Consider the following 20,723-nt stretch of genomic DNA (forward strand, 5'->3'; position numbering starts at 1 on the left):
ATCTCTCTATTATTTTCTCAATTAATTGATTGTTTGGTCCTTAAAATAAAACCAGCAGACCAAAAATCCAAATATATTCAATATTCACATTTAAGAAGATGGAACCCACAAATCAGTGTACTGATTTATCAATTAATTCAAAAATTGTTTCAGCTCTAGTAATTATTGTTGTTGTATGACATTGTAGCCTAATAATGACAATTCATACTGGCAGACTTAAAATGCTGAAGCAGTTCTTAGTAGATTATGAATGGTCTCACACAGGGCTTCTGCTAACTCTTAATAAATCCTCCGGCTCTGTCTGCTGTTTCAAACTGAAAATACAATTCCAAAACACAAGTATACATAAAACATTGTGTGAGCTCCGAGGTGTGTTGTTACCAAACATTTTTACAATGAAGACATTAGGTTGCTTCATAAATATTTAACAAACAGGAAAAACCCTGAATCATTCTGTGTGCATTCTGTGCTGCTTTTCTTATACAACCTTACACCAGAGATGGCACCTGAAGCTAAATTGTACACATATGAACTTCAGAAGCTGAAAGATTTTGAAGTTGGTTTCGTGTGTGATGTTTTTTCGAGACGATTTTCTTGGTATTCGCACGTTCACTTCACTTCCTGATGGTACGTCTACACGTCTGTGTGTTTCTGTGTGTATCTTTCTTCCAGTGTATAAATCATGCGTGACTTCATCTGTGATAGTCTGCCTTTGTCCGTATGTGTGTGTGACGTGTCTGCGTCTGTGCACCAGTGTGTGTGCATGCCTTTGTATCAGTGTAAGTGTGTGTGCCAGACAGCATGGCGAGAGGCATGTTGTAGCTACATCTCAGTTCAATTTGTCCCCGACCTCAAATTGAAATTCCATTTTCAGGTGGTAAATTGTCTCCCACTTCGCCCTCTGGCACACAGTGAATTAAAATTCAAATTAGCCTGACCCTGCACTGCTGCTCTCTAGCACCTCTCTGTCTGTCTCTCTCTCCTCATTTCTATCTCGCTCGCTGTTTTGCTCTCTGCCCTCTCATCTCGTCCCCCTATTATCCTTTCCTCTCTGTTCCTCTCATCTCTTGTTATCCTTTCCTCGCGCTCTCCTCTCTTATTTCCCCCCAATTTCTCTCTATATACCCAATGCCGCTCCCTACTCATCTCCCCTCTTCACCTTTGACTCGTCTCTGCTCTTCAATCCCTCTATCCTCCCTCCTGTTTGTCTTTTCTCCTCCTCTCAATTCTTATCCGTCCGTTTTTCCCCTAGTCCTTTCTCTTTCCTCCTTTCCTCTTTCAGACAAATATTTAAAGGATTGTGAAGTGCAGGAGGTGCACATGTTTAATCCAAGTTGGCCACATAATAGGTTGCATTCCTGTTTAAATCTGTATACAGTTTACAATTCTCAATTTGCATATATATATTTAGTGAATTTCTTTTTTCTATTTTTTAATTGCAATTACAGTCTACGGTAATTCAAATAATTTTATATTGTATTATATTTTATTCCTTGTTTTAACATGCACTACGTTTGGTTCTCATTTTGTTGTTACTTGTGTGATCGTCTTTCATTCTTCAAAAACGCATTGTTGGAGTGAGCCTGATACTTCAGATTTTTATTGCCAATGACCGCTTCCTTGTAATCGTTGTGCGCATGATAAAAAAAAGACCTTGAACCTATTACTATAGTGTGGTTGTATATAGAACAGGAAAAAAGTCTTAATAGAACTGTGTTTGACAGATGTATTTAGATCATTTTTCATTAACTGATGCTGAGCAGCTACTGCTAACTACTAAACAACACATGTTTTAAATGTGGACGGATTCCAGTCATATTGATTTATTGTTTGGTAGCATAAATTTTGTATTATTTACGTACAGATTTCCACAGCTAACACATTTTATCTCCAACTCCTGCAGCCCTACCTTTCGGTCATGCTGAACAAAGGTTCTCTGGAGGTTTTGGTGTTTACTGGCAGCAGCAGTCTGCGACGTGTCATCAGACGACCTGAACAAGGCATACTGCACGATGGGTTAGAGCACTCACTGCGCATAGAGAGGCTACCTGGCAGGTAAGAGTTCATGTGTCTGTTCAGTCTGTGTTAATGTTTCTACCTGTGCAACAGAATTTGTTCGCTGTTGAATAATTTTATTCTGCTTCATCAATGTAGTACTTTCTGTGTGTTTGTTGGTGTTTTCTGCCAGATCTTTTGCAGTTCAGGTTGACGAAGAGGCTAAGAGGGAGGCAGGGCTTCACAACGACCAGCCAGTGAGCTTGCAACGCATTTTCCTTGGTGGTATTCCTGCAGAAGTAGAGCAGACCTCCAGCAGAGTCAATATCCCATTCGAGGGATGTATATGGAACCTCATGGTCAACACTGTGTACGTAACATCTACAGTAGTCTATGTATGCAGCCAGGTGTATATTTATTGAAATACAGAGCTAAAATTGGCTTTTTCTTGAACTGAAATGTTGTTGAACAGACAGGAGCAATTAAATTAGTCTTAATTTTAAGTACAAATTATGTTATGGGGTCATGCTTAAGTCTTTTTTGAAGTACCAACATTGCAACAGGAATAAAGAAGTTGTTCTTAACACTTAGCAATATTTTGTAGTACCATGTACTGAAATACTTATACTACTAAACTTGAAATAAAGTTTAAAGATGTACTCTATCAGAATTGAGGTACGTTGTTTCTAGCGACCTCTTTGGCAGTAAGATGTAACTACAGTCAAGTCTGATCTTTCAGAGAACCTCCATCTTGTCACGTTCTCAGTCACTGAGTGTTATTTTTTTCTTCTGTAAACTTTATTGAAACACATTCACCTCTCTACTTCCAGTCCGTCCCCTATGTAACCCTTTTAAATCCACACACACAAATGTTGCTATTACACTCCTGCCCTTTCTACAAGCCTGACTTAGGTATGAAGCTCTAGATTTCCGATTACAAGTGAAAGCAGCACAGCTGTTAATGACAATCTTGGCCGGCAGACCAACCGCTGTCAGCAGCATTGCTAACATGATGGCCTATTTACATCTAGGGAGGGAATGTTGCCACAGACACGGATATTGAAATACAAATATAATAAAAGGCAAGTAGAAATGCTTTCATTAGTGTGTCATATGATCATCACCATTGTTTTAATTCACTCTTTGATAGATAACAACTTAAAAGACAATTAAATAGATGAAAATTGAGTTGCAGTGGACATTTCAACGTAGGTTTTATTTTTTAATGTTCAATAAATATTCACTTCACTCATCCATGTTTTCATACTTTTTGTAGCTGAATCACATCCAGGCCTAAATTCCAGTGACTGATCCTGACCACTTCCTTTAGCAAAGATCTGATAGCAATGCGAACAGTATCTGTTTTTTCCCCATCAGAACATATCACAGACTGTTGGAAACGTATTTGAAATGATTTAGATACATCCACAGAAAAATATATTGCTGACTTCACAAGATAAATATGGGGCAGAAGAACAGAGTCAGCTTTTGATTTGGGATAATTCTCTGTCCTGCATCCCACCATGTTGACACACTGACACAAGCAAAGCTGACTAATTTACTTGCCTTCAATGTTTTTTGGCAGTAGAGTACAGACATACTTTCGACCTCATACACCGTTGAGTTAAAGCGCAGTTAATGATTGCAGGAGGTCATGATAATGTTGTTGATGATGATGATAAAGTCGGTGTCTCTTTCAGCCTGAACAGCAGTAATAGAGCTGTCCAATATCATATACATACTCATAACTCAAATTACACTCCTCTCTCGTCTTTGTGTGTTTGTTTGTGTCTGTTTGTCTATTACTCCCCTCATTTGCCCCCTCTCACCCGACGCTATAACTTCTTGCTAATATACATCTGTCTATCTGTCAGTGAGTCCTCATCATTCTTAGTGCATATTTATCTGCCGTTGTTCTTGCAACGCCCTCAGTGATGGAACCTGAATTTCTCTCAGACAACTCTTACTAGCACTTATACATAATCATACTCGATAATAGGAGCCTCATCAGTGCACCATAGCAGTGTGATTAAATACAAAGTGATTGGAAACCAACACCATTTTTTTTTTGCTCTAGGTGGCTTAAATTTAGCCGGAAACACACAAAAATGTCTAAACTTGAGAGAAAAAAGTTAATAATCTCTAAGCTGTGGGACCGTGTTACATGGACATATAAGTGTTCAGTGCAGAACCACACATCGTTCAGATTCAGAGTCCACCTATTTAGGAACCACTGCCTTAACAAGTCTGTTCAATTGTTTTGATTTGTTTTAATTTGTTTCAACTCCTTCTGATATTCCCTGTCTGTGTCAGTAAAGCCTCTTTTAACTTTACATCTAATCTCCCGTTGATCTCTCAGTCTCTCAGATTTCTCCAAGCCTGTGTCCTTTGAAAACGCCGAAATCGGACAGTGCCCCAACCTTGCCCCACCGCCACCTCTACCTCCTCTGCCGGAAGAAGAGGGGCCTGTGAAGGAAAAGGAGGAGTCAAAGCCACTTGAACCTCCACTGACCCAACCCACTTCAGCTTCAGGTCTTGCTGTAAGTGGCTCAAATTAATGCAGGAACACACGCTCACTTGGACTACTAAACAATCATGGGCATAACTCTCATCATTAATCATTTCCGGCGGAAGGGGTTAAGGTATTCAAAATTAATGAAATGTGTGAGTAAGAAAGAGATATTCATATTACACCAGAGGGTTTTTATTTACAGTTATATAATGGCCAATGCTTTTGTTTAAGCTGTTTGCAAACGTACGTACAGATGCACGCAGAGAAAGAACAAATATGCACATACCACACAGAGATACAGTATTACAGGAAGAAGCACATGCATTAATATGCACATACATTTACACAAGTACACACATGTCCTACTCCACCATGTTCTTTTATTGGTCCCCACACATACACACACCTATTTCTCTCTGATGAAATGCAGCCATGGCCTCGCCCTGTTAGCTTAGCGCTCCATCACATAGCAGTTGTACAGCCCATTAACTCTTCTTTATAGTCCCTTTAGCCTTGAGCCACTAAACTCTACCTCTGGCAGCCCGTCATACAGTGTGGAGCCAAGGCGCTACGCTACGCTAACTGTGCATGCCATTTATGCTTTATGAGCCCAGAGGAGCCAAAACACTTTCAGCTAACATTTAGCTGCTATGCTAAGAGGCTGGTAGGCAATGAGTCATTCACATCAAACCTCTAGCATTGGGATAGGCAATATATAATTCAGATATTTAATATATTACAAGCCTTACAGCAGTCATAGTTTATCAGTTACCCAGTCACTGCTAAACTACTCCTCTAAAAGGACATAGATCATGAAGCACAGCCAAAGAGCTATACCAGCTTCGCTATAACTCTAAGGATATCTGCTTTATGATATAGACTACAAGCTTTGAGGAGACATAGCTTTAAGTTTTAACTGAAGTTGAAGATGAGCTTTCACTAGATTCCACTTTGATTGAGTAATTACAATATGATTCATGTTTTGTTGACTCTTTGAACAGCTTTCCATTATGGCTACAACAAATTACAATATACAGGCAAATGTCTCACCAGACTTCAGAGGAGAATTAAAGATATTTTTAAAAAGAGTCTCCAAAGGTCGTGACCTTTACTTCACAAACATCACTGTTCATGCAGATTTCAGAGAACCAATGTCTCTTATGACTTAGTTTATGTTTTACTGGCCTCTGTTCCAAAGTGTAGTTTTGTATAGTGTATCTTTCTTTAATCTTTATACTGTCTGAAACATGGCACTGGGTATTACACAATTGAAATTACTTGTAATTCAAGAAATTATAAAATGAGTTATGTATTTATGATTAGATATGTAGAGACAGATGCACTAATCATTCACCGTGTTCATGTTTAATGTCTTGTCATGTAGATGGAATAGAATATATGATTAAGATTGCAACCTCCGTAAAGGTGCTATAGAATAAAATCAATTAATAAGGTTAAACGTTTAACAAAAGACCGTAGGTACACAGCAGTGTTTTATTAAAATAGTGCTAATGGTGATGAGGTCAGTAGATGGTGATAAAGGGACAGTGAATCATTGTAAATAGTATGTAAAGTAAATAATATAGTGCAGATAGTTTAGAGCTTTAAATCCAAAACATTAATATGAGTACACAGTATGGGTGCATGTATTTGTCTAAGCAGACTGCTGCAGTGCAGATATAGCTCTGGTGGTGCAGGCGTAGAAGGCCTTATAACATCTGCCAGATGGAAGGAGTTCAAACAGACGGTGGTATGGGTGTGCAGAGCCCTACAGATGCTGATGGCTTCTCTGAGGCAGCATTTAAAGGAATACTTTGCCCTCAAAATGACCATTTGTGTATCAATTTCTCATGGAATGTTGCCTTGAATTCGTAAAGGTTGTTGTATGTCCTCACAGTGAATAAGTAGAAAAGTAGTCACCGCATAATCCAAGTCTCATTTATCCAGTCATATGCGTATTACTTCCCAAGCACATGCATTGTCTCTGATACCTCAATATTTACCGCACTGTGTTCGGACATGTAGTGCGTCTGCGAATGCGTGAGACTGTTTATGCGGAAGTCTTGTAAATATTAAGGTCTTAGCAAAAGACGCATGTGTTTGATCGTGAGTCATGTATTTTCAGATGATTAGTTAACATATAATGCCAGTTTTTCAAGTGTAGGGCATAATTTTACACCCTTTGAAATGGCTTTGTTGCTGCACCATGTAACAGCACTCTGCACACAAGTTGAAACACACATTTTTCAGCAAAAGGATAGTGTCCGACGGTAGAAGAAATTACAAGCTGAATCACGGCTGACATGAAACAACAGTCTCAGCATGTGCTGGAATAAAGAGGCTTCTTTATTTCCTACTTTTCTCCTACAACATACTCTGGACTTCTGATTCTTTGGCTAGTTATGAGAAGCAATTTAGAGGTGCAAGAGGCTCTATAAGCAGCACCTTACAGGCTCCAGTGAACCTCTGAAAAAATATCAAAATTTTATTTTGCAGAGTGGAATTATTATTTTTTTTTACTTGCTGTTCTGATTGATATCATGACAACTGCTTCCAATTTGCCTTTTAAATCCCAGCTCTGTAATTACCTCCAGTCACAGTGAAATTCAATATTCAATATTATCCAAAACAGGACATTTGATCTAAAGAAATACTGCAAACAGTCTTTTTTATTATTATTATTATTATTATTATTATTATTATTATTATTATTATTGTTATTGTTATTATTATTATTCACCAGAGGCAGCAGGGAAGAGAACCACTTTTATCAAAAAAGGAGCAACATCCTTGTAGTAATTATGCTTCAGTTTTGGGTAAAAAGGGGAGTTTCTCCATGACATCATTACCCTCTTTCACTTTTCATGTTAATGATTTCATTGCCTGCCTCTAGCTGATTGTAGGTCTGTCTGCTTGCCAAAAACATTTGGCGCTATTCTGGTTCTGTGGCTGCCACTAATCCCATTCTTCCCACTCCCTGACTGATGACCTGCAGGAGGCCACGCCCCCTCCTGCACCTGCTGCCACGCCTACTGCCACTGCAGCCGCGCCCACCGCTAAACAGGAGCCCAGCGCTGACATGGTATACACACTCGCACACAGTGGACACTGTTTAAAGCATATGGCTGCTGATATTTTTAAATCTATAAGAGTTTCTGTTTGTAGTCTGCAGGCTTTGTTTGCATGCAGGTAAACAGTCCATGTGGAGAGCAAAAGAGGCTGAACGCATCAATTTCAATGCAATCATGGAACCCATTGTTTATTGTCCAAAGACGATTTAGCTTTACATTAGCTATTTGTTATTTATTTTGTCATTCATATGCCGCTATCTGTTTATAGAGATGCCGTCTCTTAACTCCAACTCACTTCTCACGTCTCAAGTTGTTAATCGCTGCGTGAACAATGACTGCCTTTCAGAGAGGCTAAATTTGTCTTTAGACAAATAGCCAGTGGGTTCTGAGACGGATATGAGAATACTTTAGATTTTAGTAAATGCTACTTTAAACAGGTATAATAAGTGGACTTGTTGGACTATTTTCAGCCGAAGATTTGGTGCACTAATATTTATGTATTTGCAGCTGCAGGGGGGTGTATTTGGGGTTGACTTATAGAATATGTCACCCAATGCAATAGCTGAATCACTTATGGCTACGGGGCAGGGTTACACAGACAATACATACACTCAGTATGATCAACCTTGTGACTTTTGGTCTCGTTGACAATTCAAACTAGACATATCATTCACACAGAAATCCACCACGCTAACATCAAAGCTTTCTGACTTCTTGCAGTCTATTTAGACTTTTAAATATAGTAGTCATGTGCACAGAACCATCCTATATATGTTTATTGAGCCTAATATCATTCTTATGGAAGAAGTTATTTCTGTCAGTTATTCCGTATTTCAGCCTATTTACCCCAGAAAAAGTCAGTTGAGTAAAGCTCTCTTCATCCATCTACTTCACATTTGTACTGAGCTGCTTTGTGCAACCACGTTCTTCCACTAATGGTCACTGACCAGCTCAGCTTGGGCAGCTGTGGGTTAAGTGCTTGGCCCAAGAGTCCTTGACATTAGTTTTTGAGAGCAGGGAGAGCCTTCCTCGTTTAATACTCTCATGGTGAGGTGTTGAAACAGGCCACCCACTTGTTGACTCACATTACATATATTTTCAGATGATTAGTTTACATAGTGACATACTTACTTATGGACGTGAGTAAAAACCTAGTGATGTGTTTTTGAAGCTAAACAGGGCCAGATAAGGTAAAACCAGAGGAGTCTCGCAGGGAATGAGTGCGTCTGGCGCTCTGCAGCTGCTTGCATATGTGTGTGTGTGTGTGTGTGTGTGTGTGTGTGTGTGTGTGTGTGTGTGTGTGTGTGTGTGTGTGTGGTAGAGCAGGGCTTTGGGGTTTTTACGTTAGAACATTGGGAGTCTGCTGGTAGACAGGAAATGTTGCTGTTTTTCAGGACCATATTTTACATCTTGTTCCCAACATGCAGTGCATTGCAGTGTGGTCGGAAATCATTGATGTGACGCCATAGTTGGAAGCTCACTGGCAATCGGGACAAAAAAAAATGCGTTCTAAAGACAGATTTCCCTTTTCGAGTAATCGATCCCCTCTCGAGTAAGTCATGCAATTACTCTATCAGGTAAAACAGTACTAGAGCCCATCCCTTTGGAGGTCTGCCTTCTTGTGATCTTGGTGCAGTTGTAAAGCTGTTGCATCTGCACTATTTATTGCCAATTCAAGATGTAAATTTAAAACACTATTAAGCAATGAAGTGGCAGTCTCTAAATCGGTCCTGAGTTGAGCAGTAAAACATTTGTAGCTTAAGCTAATTACTACCGGAGGTCAAAAGAATAGCTTTGGTGAAAACTACAACAAGCAGAGCGAGCACTTCTGATCTGAACACACACACACACACACACACACACACACACACTTTTACAAAATCCCTACTAAATCACTCATGATTCTGTTGGTGTGACCTCCAACCAAAGAGCAGCCACTCTGAATGGAAGGCCGCCTTCCTATTGTTAGCTTAATGGAAAGAGGCAGAGGGGATGAGAGAAAGGAAGGGAAGAAGAAGGGGATGGAAGACAGAAAGGGGAAAGATTTGAGTGGAGAGAAAAGGTGCAGCCATGGAGGAAGAGAAGGAAAGAGAGAGTCTTTCTGCACAGAGCAGCGCCCGCCTTTTGTTGGCTTAATGGGAAGACGAGAGGAGAGGAAACGGAAGAAGAATGAAAGGAGAGGGAAGGAAAGAGCTTCTGAGCCAGTGACATTTCCCTTTTGTTAGGTGGCTAGAGAATGAGAGAGGAAAAAAGAGGGAGGTTGAGGAGGAGGAACGGATATGAGGACAGAGCACGATAAGAGGTGAGTGTCAGCTGTAACAAAGCAAGGTCACGGTGTGGGGAATGTCTTCACTTGAAAGAGAACAAGAGAGGAGATTAAGAGACACATACACACACCCCTCCCTCTCTCTCTCTCTCTCTCTCTCTCTCTCTCTCTCTCTCTCTCTAACTTTGTCTCACACTGACACAGGAGGTATGGCAAAGCAGCTTTGTTACTCAATAGGCAATGTATTCAAGAGAGGAAAGGAGATAGTAAAGGAGAGGAAATGAAGAGAATTAGGGGAGGAAAGGTAGAGACAAACAGGGGAAGGAAAAGTGAGAGTGGAGACAGTTAAGGATTGGGGAACATGTGAGGAAAGTTGAGAAGATGGAGGACATAAAAACATGAAGGTTCCATATGAAGCAGTAGTAGGTGATAGAGAGGAAACTGAGGTGAAGAAACAGTAAAGGAGATGAAGGAGAGAGGATGAAAGATGATGAGGAGAGGAAAGGGATGAAGATGGATGATAAGATGGGAGGGGAGGAGATTTGTCAAGGTGGAAAAGTCAGAAGAGAAAGAGAATAGGAGGATAGAAAAAGAAAACTAAGCAAATGTATTAACAAAAAAAGAAGTTATTTGAGAGGAGGGGGGCTAAAAGAAAGCTTGTGGAGAAAAAGTGACAAAAATGGGAGTAGAGGACACAATAAGAGAAGAGTGCAAGATTGGGAGAGGTGGAGAACGACAAGGGGAAGGATACAGGAGGAGAAGAAGATATGAAAGTAGAGGGAGGGAGGAGGAGAATGAAGAAAAGAAAGATGGACAAAGTTACACAGATGAACTGAAGGGGAGATAAAGGTTGATAGAAGACATTAAAACCAGTGAAGATGAGCCTTCAAGCTGAGTATTGATAGAGAGAAGAGGAGTAGTATAGGAGGAAAAGGAACATTTACGCTATAGGTAAGAAGGGGGAAAAAGATTAAGGACATGAAACGAGAGGGAGAAGAGACGTGATTTCAGAGTAATGAAGAGCAAAGAGAAGTTGAGATGATGGGAGAAGACAAAGGATGCAGAAGAAAAAGAAGATAATGGAAGAGTTGTTGGAAAAATATAAAGAGAAAAATAATGAGGTGAGTCGAAAGGAACTGTAAGGTAAAGAACAGGAGAGAAAATTTAAGAGGGTGAGATGAAAAAGGATACGTGTGGAGAGGAGAAGAAAGTAGTACCAGATGGGAGGACAGAAGGAAGACGTTGAATAAGAGGAGAGAGGAAGACTTGGACAAGGAGAAGCAGATATGAGGAGAGGAGAATAATTAGGAGGAAAGTAGAAGACAGAGGAAAGAAAACTGCAGGAGAAATGGAGTAAAAAGAAGTCATTAATGGAGATGAGTTTACTTGTACTACAACACTGACACCCTGTGGTCACTGGCTGAACTGCACCCTGTAAAACGACAAGGGGCACAGTTACACCCATCTAATACTTTGTCTACCCTGCTGCCAGAATAAAGCACAAATGAAATGAAATCAGACTGAATCATTGATGGTTCAGAAAATATGTGCAGAATTTATGATGATCAAAGTGTGGGAGGTTTGCCGGGGAAACCAGACGATTCATCTGAGCTCCTGTTTTCATTGGCTCTGGCATATTCGTCTGACCCATCTACTATTGACAAAAATTGTGTGGGGCTGGTTTAAGACCTGCAGACTGACAGTGTCCCTGTCCTCCCAGTTTATCACGCTCACAAAGCTCAGACTAAAACTAGTCAGTCTACTTTCAAACTAGTCAGCATTGATCAAATATGACTCGATAGTCCATTACTGTATTGCCTATTCCTCTTATAAAATATTTCATGAGTACAGTTTAGTGTGCTGTTGAGCTGTAATGTGGAAAGGTTTGCTTCACCGCAAGCTCTACCGTTTTATTGCTGTTATTGCTTCGAAAATTAACCACAAATGCTTATTAGTCTGGTGATGCATGATGGTGATTTTAGCTGATGAAGAAAAATAGAAACAGTGATGAAAGAAGATTGCAATTAAACACCTTTTAGAAGTCAGACCATATGCTGGGACCGTCTGAAATATTCCGCTCTATTATAATATACATTTTTCATTGCACATCCATAGCCTCACTCGTAAATCTACATTAATCCAATCTTCTGTTCTCATTTAGCTGTTTTATTTAAAGAACTGTTTCATGACAAGCCCTTTACTGAAGGTCCCTGCAGATCAGAAGCAGAGACCCTATTAGTGTGATTGACATGTTCGGCTCAGGTGTTAAGGTTCCTGTTGACAAGAGGCAATAGGAGCAGTGTGGTGAAACCCTGTCAGTGTAACTGACATGTTATGTCCAATCCTCCAGGATTCATGTGCATCAGCTGTGGCCCCGACAGCGCTGGAGAAGGCCTATCAGTTTGGACTGACCAAGAACAGCCACATGAGCTTTGCTTTTGATGACACCAAAGTCAGAGAGAGGTATGTATTCAGAATACATAATCATTTAAGTGTTTTATTTTGTGGTGCTGCCCTTCAGTGCAGTGCACACAATTCTGCTTGTAAGGACATGTTTTTCTGATTTGTTTCAATGTTAAGGTGATACATGTTATGATACTTAATGTAAACAAGGACAATGCAAAAAGAACAATATCATTATAGGAAGGATGCAATGTGCAGGGTTTTAGCAAATTGCTATTTTCCACCTGTAGCTATTTTCCACCCGTAGTCCCTGGGCAGGTAGGTAGAATAATGGAATAATAAGATATATATATATATACAGTATATAGTAGTAGTAGTAAAAGTACATATAATATTTAATAATGGCCCCAGACTTGTACTATTATATACTATACTATTATTAATGATGCATAAATGTGTAAGTATTATTTTGGTGGTGTTGTAGGTTGAGGTGTAGCTAATTGTAACTACTTTATAAACTGTTGTGTTTAGTCGGCAACAATGCTTTATATTTTATGAGGTCATCTGAATTTTCTATTTAAAATATTAAACTGTAAAGTAACAGGTAGGAGCAGTGAAATGAATGTAGTGGAGTAAAAAGCACAATGTGCGTCTGAAGTGTATCGGAGTAGAATTATAAAGTAGCATGAATTGTAAAGTAAAGTGTAAGTGTGTTGCTATATGCTGCCACACGTAACATGCTCAACATAGCAAACTTTAACCCATGTGTTTGTGTGTATCTTGTGAGGTTTTTTTAGAGCCCACACTATGGAGCACAGTTCTAAATAAATAAAGGAAAACAGAATTGAGTGAGTAATAGTTTGGACAGGATAAGACTTCTACCAGTACAGGCGTACAGCTCAGATACCAGGGAAACATCCTCTATAAATAACAATGTGTTAAATTAGTGAACATGTTCTTGACTTGACCAACCCTGGAAACAACCTTTGTGTTTCACCAACTGACAGTCACAAAAACAACGCAAGGATGGAAATACATTCTGTACCGATATACACCCATCAGGTCTTCAGGCAAGGCGATGGTTTGTGTACATTTTAGGTACTATATTGAGTAGGTACTGTATGAGTGGAAAGGGGAGCTTTTCCAAAGACATTGGCTGTTTGGAGATCAGATTTGTAACATTCATTTAAGTGATGGGTCAGCCTAGCCTGGGACCCAGACAAATCTTTTATTTGCTCTGACAGATAATACGCATTTGCAAATTAGTCTGGTGATGCCAGACTAGGACCTGCTGTCTAAATCAAAATGTCAGTGCTGGAGAATATGATCAAATTGCAAGAGAGGTAAACTACAATTTGTCTTCCATGCTGTTTACTGTAATGTTCTATTTTACGCCTTACTGAATACAAATGATTTGATTTGTTCATTTTACAGTTGTTTGAGAATTTAATGCTTGAGCTTTAGGAAGTTCATTACAGCACAATGTTGTTTAAGTGAAAAAGGATTTTTAGGTATTTTAACCAACATCCAGAAATATTTAAGAAATAATTAACTGCATCTATTGGTAGGAAAACCTTATTATTATTATAACCTTTGCAGGGAAGTCCAAGTATTCTGATAAAAATGTGTATTTAGTACATGTTTTATAATATGTATTGTTTTCATACTCAAATATTTGCGTTTGTATGTGTGTCTTAGGCTAATATTGGAGTTTGAGCTGAGGACGAAGGAGGAGTCTGGTCTCGTCCTCTACATGGCAAGAATCAACCATGCAGACTTTGTTTCCATACAGGTATCCACACACTGCCCTGACTGTTGTTTTCTGAGTTTGATGTTCCTCCTGTTTGTCTCAAGGTTCTAGTTCAAAACTTGAACTCAAGTTAGTTTAGGATTACACAGATTGCTTCTGTGTGTCTTCAAGTACACTTTGTTTACACCAGAAGAACAGCAGCCACTTCTTCTTGTGCCATAAAGCAGTAGTCAGTAATCAGTCCTGATCCTTTTAACATTTGAAATCAGGGAGTCTCATATTCTGTTTTTTTCATATCCCTCATCTTTGTTTCCTTGTCTGTGCACAGAGACTGAATTTGTTTGTCTGTTTCACAAAGGTCATCATATTCAGGAACAAAGTATTAACCCTGTCAGCCCTCCGTCATGACCGTCTGTCTCTCTCTTCCTGTAGATTAAGGACGGGCAGGTTTGTCTGGGTTATGATCTTGGTCATGGAAACATATCTGGCTGCGTCCCCTTCTCCATCACTGACGGGAACTGGCACAAGGTGAGACGGAAGTCTTTCATTCATGCTTGTTTGACAGACTCTCCATTAATTTATAAGCTACAGAATAATTGGTAATAAAGCTTCTGTCTTCATTATAAACTTAGACTAGGCCTCAATGCTATATACATCATTTTCACCATTTTTGTCACAGCATCTTTGCTTTCTGCCATCCAGAACGTTAGATCCTGCAGACTCATTTATCACAGACTGACAACTTCCTAGAAGGATTAACCACTTCATCGCATTGTTAATGAACACTAAATCTCAATTTCAAGTTACAGCACATGATGGGAATATTTGTCGTTCTTTATATCCATGACAACATATAGTTATATATCTTGATACTGTGAAAGGGCTGTATGTTTCTATTGGTCGAAGTGCTTCCTGTTCAATGTCTGTCCACCTCCTTTATTTTCATGTCTCTCCAACCCTCCTTTCATTCTTTATTTTTCCTCTCAGATACGTGTGACTCGCATCAAGCAGAGAGGTGTACTTGTGGTTGATGGGCGATACAGTAAACAGATGATCAGTCCAAAGAAGGTACATTATTTTGTTCTACATTAAACATATTTCTCACATGAAATATTCTACATAACTGCATACACAAGTAGTTAAATGCCAGAGTACTTTCCTTAAATGTCCCATATTGTAAAATGCATACATTTCCAGGTCTTTTTTATAGTATAAAGCAGGTTGAGGTGCAATTTAAATACTGTGAAAGTATCAAAATGCTCAATCCACAGAGAAATGCACATAGCCCAAATTCAGAAACTGTGCCTCTAAACGAGCCGTCTGGACTTCTGTACTGTTGTGATGTAACAACTATACAATATGTAGGTAGAAAGTGCCGCTACAGTGCTATTACAGTCATTCCCTGCCTGCAGTGATGGTGCAGAGACGCCGAGGGTTTAGCTGTAAAGGACTCAGAAATCCTGACCAATCAGAGCAGACTGGGCTATTGCAGGAGGGGGTCTTAAAGAAACAGGAGCTAAAACGAAGTGTTTCTGACATAGGGTGAATAGAGTATATTCAGACAGACAGGATGAGAAAAGTTTTTTACATTAAAGCATAAAGAAATAATAATAAAACCTCAAAATACAAGTGTGAACCTGAATTAGCATAATATGGAACCTTTAAGAACATATAAAGATCAATGATCCAGAAGTAAACCTCAGATCTTATTTTACTGTTGCATTAATAACGTATCTTCTCATTACCAGGCTGATCTGTTAGATGTGGTGGGAATGCTCTATGTTGGTGGATTACCACAAAACTACATCAGCAAGAGAATTGGACCGGTAAGATACTGCACGTACATTTTGAAAAGTAGCGTCTTTGCATGTCAACCCAGGATGTCATGTTTCTGTTTAATGCTTTAATTCAACCCTCTTTAATGAGTTTAATCTAACAATTCTCTAAGACCAGATCATTAAAATCTAATCAATTTTTACCCAATGTTGATATCGGTCAACATGATTTGCAGTTACATCTGGGATTGTTGATTGATTTGTATGTTTGAAGGATTTTGTTCGAATGAACCAAACATTGTGTCTTTTCTGGTCCTAGATTCTCTACAGTATCAACGGCTGTATCCGTAACCTTAAGATGGTGGGAGGTCCTGTAAGTGCTAAGGCTGCTGCTGGTACAGGTAATGCATTTGTATTGTATTTGTGATTGCACAAAAGTCACATTACACACTTCATTTGTTGTTTCTTGAACATGTTTCCAGCTGATAAACCCTTCCCACTCTCTTTCTCTCTCCTCCTCTTTCCATAGGCCGCTCTGAGGTTGTCAATGAGGACTTTAAATTTAACATGGCAACACCCACCTCCAGTCACATGGTAGGAAGATGCTTTGTTGCCACAGAGACGGGAACCTATTTTGACGGCACTGGCTTCCTGAAAGCAGGTGAGATGACTGGAGTCTCTTGCACTGTAGACTGTCAGTGAAATATAAACATTAGGGTTGAACTATTAGCCTGTCTTGGGCTACTTAATGCTAGTGCTGTTAGCTAAAGTTAATGATTTTGGTGGACAACTCAGCAGTTTAATGTGGAAGTGAGATGCAATCGATTTTTCTTTTTAATGTGCATTTTTCCTTTTAATAAAAATAATCTCTCTCTCCGTGTCTCTAGTCTCTTCTTACAGAGTGGGTCTGGATGTGTCCATAGCATTAGAGTTCAGGACCAGCAGAACCAACGGTGTGCTTTTGGCCATCAGTAACCAAGCCAATGACGGACTCGCAATAGAGATTGTCGAGGGCAAGGTACATAATGATTCAAAGAATACTTCAACATTTTGGGAAATACATTTTTATTCACTTTCTGGCAGAGAGTTGGATGAAAAGCTCAACACCACTCATGTCTGTTAAATAATGGAGCACAAAGATCGAACGATGGAAGGGTTAGCCTGACTCTGTCCAAGAGTGGCAAAATCAATCAATCAGCACCTCTAAATCGCTCTAATTAACACTTTAACTTGTTTGTTTTATCCACACAAAAAGAAACATGTCAAAACAAGAATTTGCTGGTAAACAGATTTAGTTATTGTTAGACAGAGCCAGGCGAGTGGTTTAGCCATATCCCTCCTTTGTATCAAGCTAAGAGAGTAGTACCATATCCAATAACTCTAATAATAATAATAACAATAACAATAATTGTATCTCCTAAAATGTTAAAATATTCCTTTAATCTATTTTAATTGACATAACATTGCTTGCATGTGTGCTAAAAAGTTGTTTACTTTACTTTACTTTACTTTACTTTACTTTACTTTACAATTTCATTTCATTTATTTCTTGTCATTCCTGTTCCTCTAGCTGCTCTTCCACGTTGACAACGGAGCTGGACGTATCACAGCGGAGCACATGCCTGAGGGGGAGGGCTTCTGTGATGGACAGTGGCACTCTGTCACTGCCAAGAAGCTTCGCCACAAGGTGGAGCTGGTGGTTGATGAGAAGCAGAGCCAAGCAGAGAGTCCTAACACACGCTCCAACACATGTGACACAAACGACCCCATCTATGTCGGAGGATATCCAGGTATGACTGCCTTAAAATAATACATCTACAATCATACAGAAAACAACACACACTCAAAATGGATGCACATTAAAATGCTAGGTTAGTAGGCAGGGGAGTAGCCTGTTGTGGAATAAAAGAGCAACTTTTAAATACAGGTTGTACTGTATATTATACCACACATACAAAAACACACTGTGCAGTGAGATGTAACTGTTTTATTTCTCTCCCAGATGGAGTTCGACAGGCTGCCGTTTCTACAGGGACTTCCTTCAAAGGTTGTATGAGGAACCTGAAGATCACCAAGGCGTCTAAGACCATGGATGTACAGTTCAACAAGGCTCTAGAGATTAAAGGAGTCCAGCCTCTCTCCTGTCCTGCTGTAGCTGCCTAACAGGTCCAAATCTATGTCTGTGAACCTGCACTGGACATGATGTGCATACAATAGTGTAAAACACATGCACATTTTTTTAGTCCAGGTGCCGAGCCCAAAAAGTAGATAATATCTGTTTCACAAGGACTCACCTGTTCATCAGATAATGTACAGATCCTGTGGGCAGCTGTGGCTCAGGAGGTAGAGGCCGTCCACCAATCAGAAGGTCGGTGGTTTGATCCCTGGCCTCTGCAGTCTACAAGTTTAAACTGAACCCAAAATCTGTTCACGTGTGAATGTTTATGTCAAAGCAGGTGGCACCTTGCATGGTCTCCTCTGTATGATTGTGTGAATGAATATGCTCTATAAATAAAGTTTGATTTAATTTGATTTGAATGCTGGCTCGTGTTGAAAAGCACTTTGAGCGGTCACTAAAACTAGAAAGGAGTTATAGAAATGCTGTCCATTTACAACTACAGAAAAATATAAAATCTCTCAGAATAATATAATCAAGTAATAATACAAGACCAAAATGAAAACTTTTTCCCAGTTGCATGCCTTTTGATGATCATTTCTAGCAATTTTGTCTCATTTTATATTGAATACATTGATTCCATGATTTGATTATGTGCACAGTGTTGGTTTCCATGACACACACAAGTTAACTTGCTGCCTCTGTATCAGACAGTTTATAAAGATGGACGATGCATCGCCACTTCCTCCCACTGTAAAAAAGTGAAGCTAAAATATCCCAGATACAGGCGCCTACATGTGAGTCTGTACAGTAGGGATCAGGCAGTGCAGTTTCATTATCAAAGTCCCACCCATACACCCACTCAATCAATCACGAGTCAGTCACAGCTGTCAATTATGACATTTCACCAGCTTTTAAAGCATTAAATAACATATTAAACCAAACATCTCAGAACAATATAAACTTTCTAAAATTACAGAAACAATATTTAGGAAAGTTTATTTGATGTGTACTTAGAGTTTTTAGTTTGGCCCAGGTCGAATTCTCTTACATGGAGGAGGCTGGGACTTTTGACCTATACTGCAACCAGTTTTTTTTAGCTTCACTTTTGGGGACTCATCAAGCCAGTCAGTCTATGATCTGTGCTTGATGAAAAGCCAATTGCTAAATTCATTTCTTTTTAAAAAAGGGAGCTTTCTACTGTGTTGTGAGTCCTTGTGAAATACAGTTTATATAACAATAATCCGATTATATCTGCCCGAATCACAAAATAAAACAATAACATCCTGTCTGTATGATCACTGACTAGAATCTTAGTGTATTGCATATAAGCAGCATACTTGTTGTAAGATAGAAATCCTATCCAGGCACCATGACACACAAAAACATTGTTGTCTTACTAGTTTGGGGCTAACAACGTGCAATTACCAGATGCAAGTAAAAAACCACTCAATGTTCTTCAAGTTCACCCTCATATTTTCAGTATGAGACTCTGACTTTATGTACGCTAAGACTGGTCAATAAATCTAACATGGCTACAAATCAAGGTCTCAAAGTTTTAAAATGTGTTTCAAAGTTTGTCCACTAGGTTTATGCAAAGGAGGATATTAGTTTTGTCTGTACCTGTGCTGTGGTTACAGTATTCAAGCTGATATTGGGATGTGTATGATATCATTAATTCAGTTCCTCCTGCAGAGGGACAACAGGATGTTGACTCCTTCATTTGTATTATTTTACCCTTGTTACAAAAGCATTTCTGAAAAAGAATGAAAAATGACTATACGTATCTTTGCGTCCTTCAAAAAACTTCAAAAACCTTTTTCCCTGAGGATTTGATGAGAACATCTAAATCTTTTCTCTACTTTTTACTGAAATAAACATTGTATAGTCCGTTCCTTCCCAACAACATTGGACTTATGAAATTGGACTTATTTTCAGCCCTCTGCAGCCAGCCCACCAGATCTAAAAATTACCAAAAACTAACAGTTCAGTGGTTGATAGAGCCAGAAGAGCTTTAATCCAAATGTCCAGTATTTAATTAATTACCCAATAAGCAATTACATGTAGAGCCTACTTGATTAACTCAATAGTGTTAACACAAGTATTAAAATTGCTTTGGGGAAAGCTAAATACAGTAGAAACTATGCCTATTTATCAGTGTATGCTATATTAACACATTAACTGATGCAACAGACGTGTTTATGTGAAATTAAAAAGAGCATTTTTTTACATATTTGTCGGTGCTATTTCCCTTTAACATTCCACACTGTGAATTGATTTAAAAGCTAAAATGAAAATTTGTCAGAAGTTGGAGCTTGTCTTGATTTTAAGTATTTTAAGTTGAGATATTAAATTGATGGTACAAGGTTATTGTGGGGCACTTTGAGGGTGTATGCTCTGCATGGTGTGGCTGTAAATACTTCAGCAGCTGTTTCTGAAATATAGTCTTGATAGCATCACACAGATTGTCATGTCCTTCTTGAAAACTGTAGAATGTGATGATTAGACAAATTCTGGTGAAAATATACATACTTCTGAAGCAGCAGGATGTCCCAGTACACACGTGGGATCGATTCTTGACACGATTGCAGGATACTTTTAAAAATATATATTTGCTTGATACATTTGTTTAGTAGTGTTAAGACTGATTAATGATAAGATTCAAAAGCAGCAAAAAAGAAGAAGAATCCCTGTTGCTGCTTATTTACTGAAACTCCCAACAGGTGGTGCTACTACACTGCACAGCTTAAATCGGTCATAGGATAACCTGTCTGATGCAGTCATGGCATAATTTGTTGGGGGAAAAAATCAGGATTAGTCATAGAAAAGTGTGTT

The 20,723-nt window shown here is 39.0% G+C and overlaps 1 protein-coding gene across 1 annotated transcript in view; it reads left to right on the forward strand.

The window, feature by feature from the left end:
* Positions 1–20,153, forward strand: part of lama2 (laminin, alpha 2) — a 191,723-nt gene extending 171,570 nt beyond the window's left edge. Inside the window, exons 61-74 of the mRNA XM_083934459.1 lie at positions 1,904–2,055; positions 2,189–2,365; positions 4,355–4,535; positions 7,503–7,589; positions 12,195–12,307; positions 13,946–14,039; positions 14,430–14,525; positions 14,985–15,065; positions 15,746–15,823; positions 16,092–16,173; positions 16,302–16,433; positions 16,660–16,790; positions 17,343–17,562; positions 17,775–20,153. Of these exons, the coding sequence (XP_083790585.1) occupies positions 1,904–2,055; positions 2,189–2,365; positions 4,355–4,535; positions 7,503–7,589; positions 12,195–12,307; positions 13,946–14,039; positions 14,430–14,525; positions 14,985–15,065; positions 15,746–15,823; positions 16,092–16,173; positions 16,302–16,433; positions 16,660–16,790; positions 17,343–17,562; positions 17,775–17,935 (1,785 nt within the window). The 3' untranslated portion in view covers positions 17,936–20,153. The remainder of the gene's footprint in view (positions 1–1,903; positions 2,056–2,188; positions 2,366–4,354; positions 4,536–7,502; positions 7,590–12,194; positions 12,308–13,945; positions 14,040–14,429; positions 14,526–14,984; positions 15,066–15,745; positions 15,824–16,091; positions 16,174–16,301; positions 16,434–16,659; positions 16,791–17,342; positions 17,563–17,774) is intronic.
* The last annotated feature ends 570 nt before the right edge of the window (positions 20,154–20,723 follow it).

The sequence above is a fragment of the Echiichthys vipera genome, assembly GCF_963691815.1.
Source record: "Echiichthys vipera genome assembly, chromosome: 19".
Lineage (NCBI taxonomy): Eukaryota > Metazoa > Chordata > Actinopteri > Perciformes > Trachinidae > Echiichthys > Echiichthys vipera.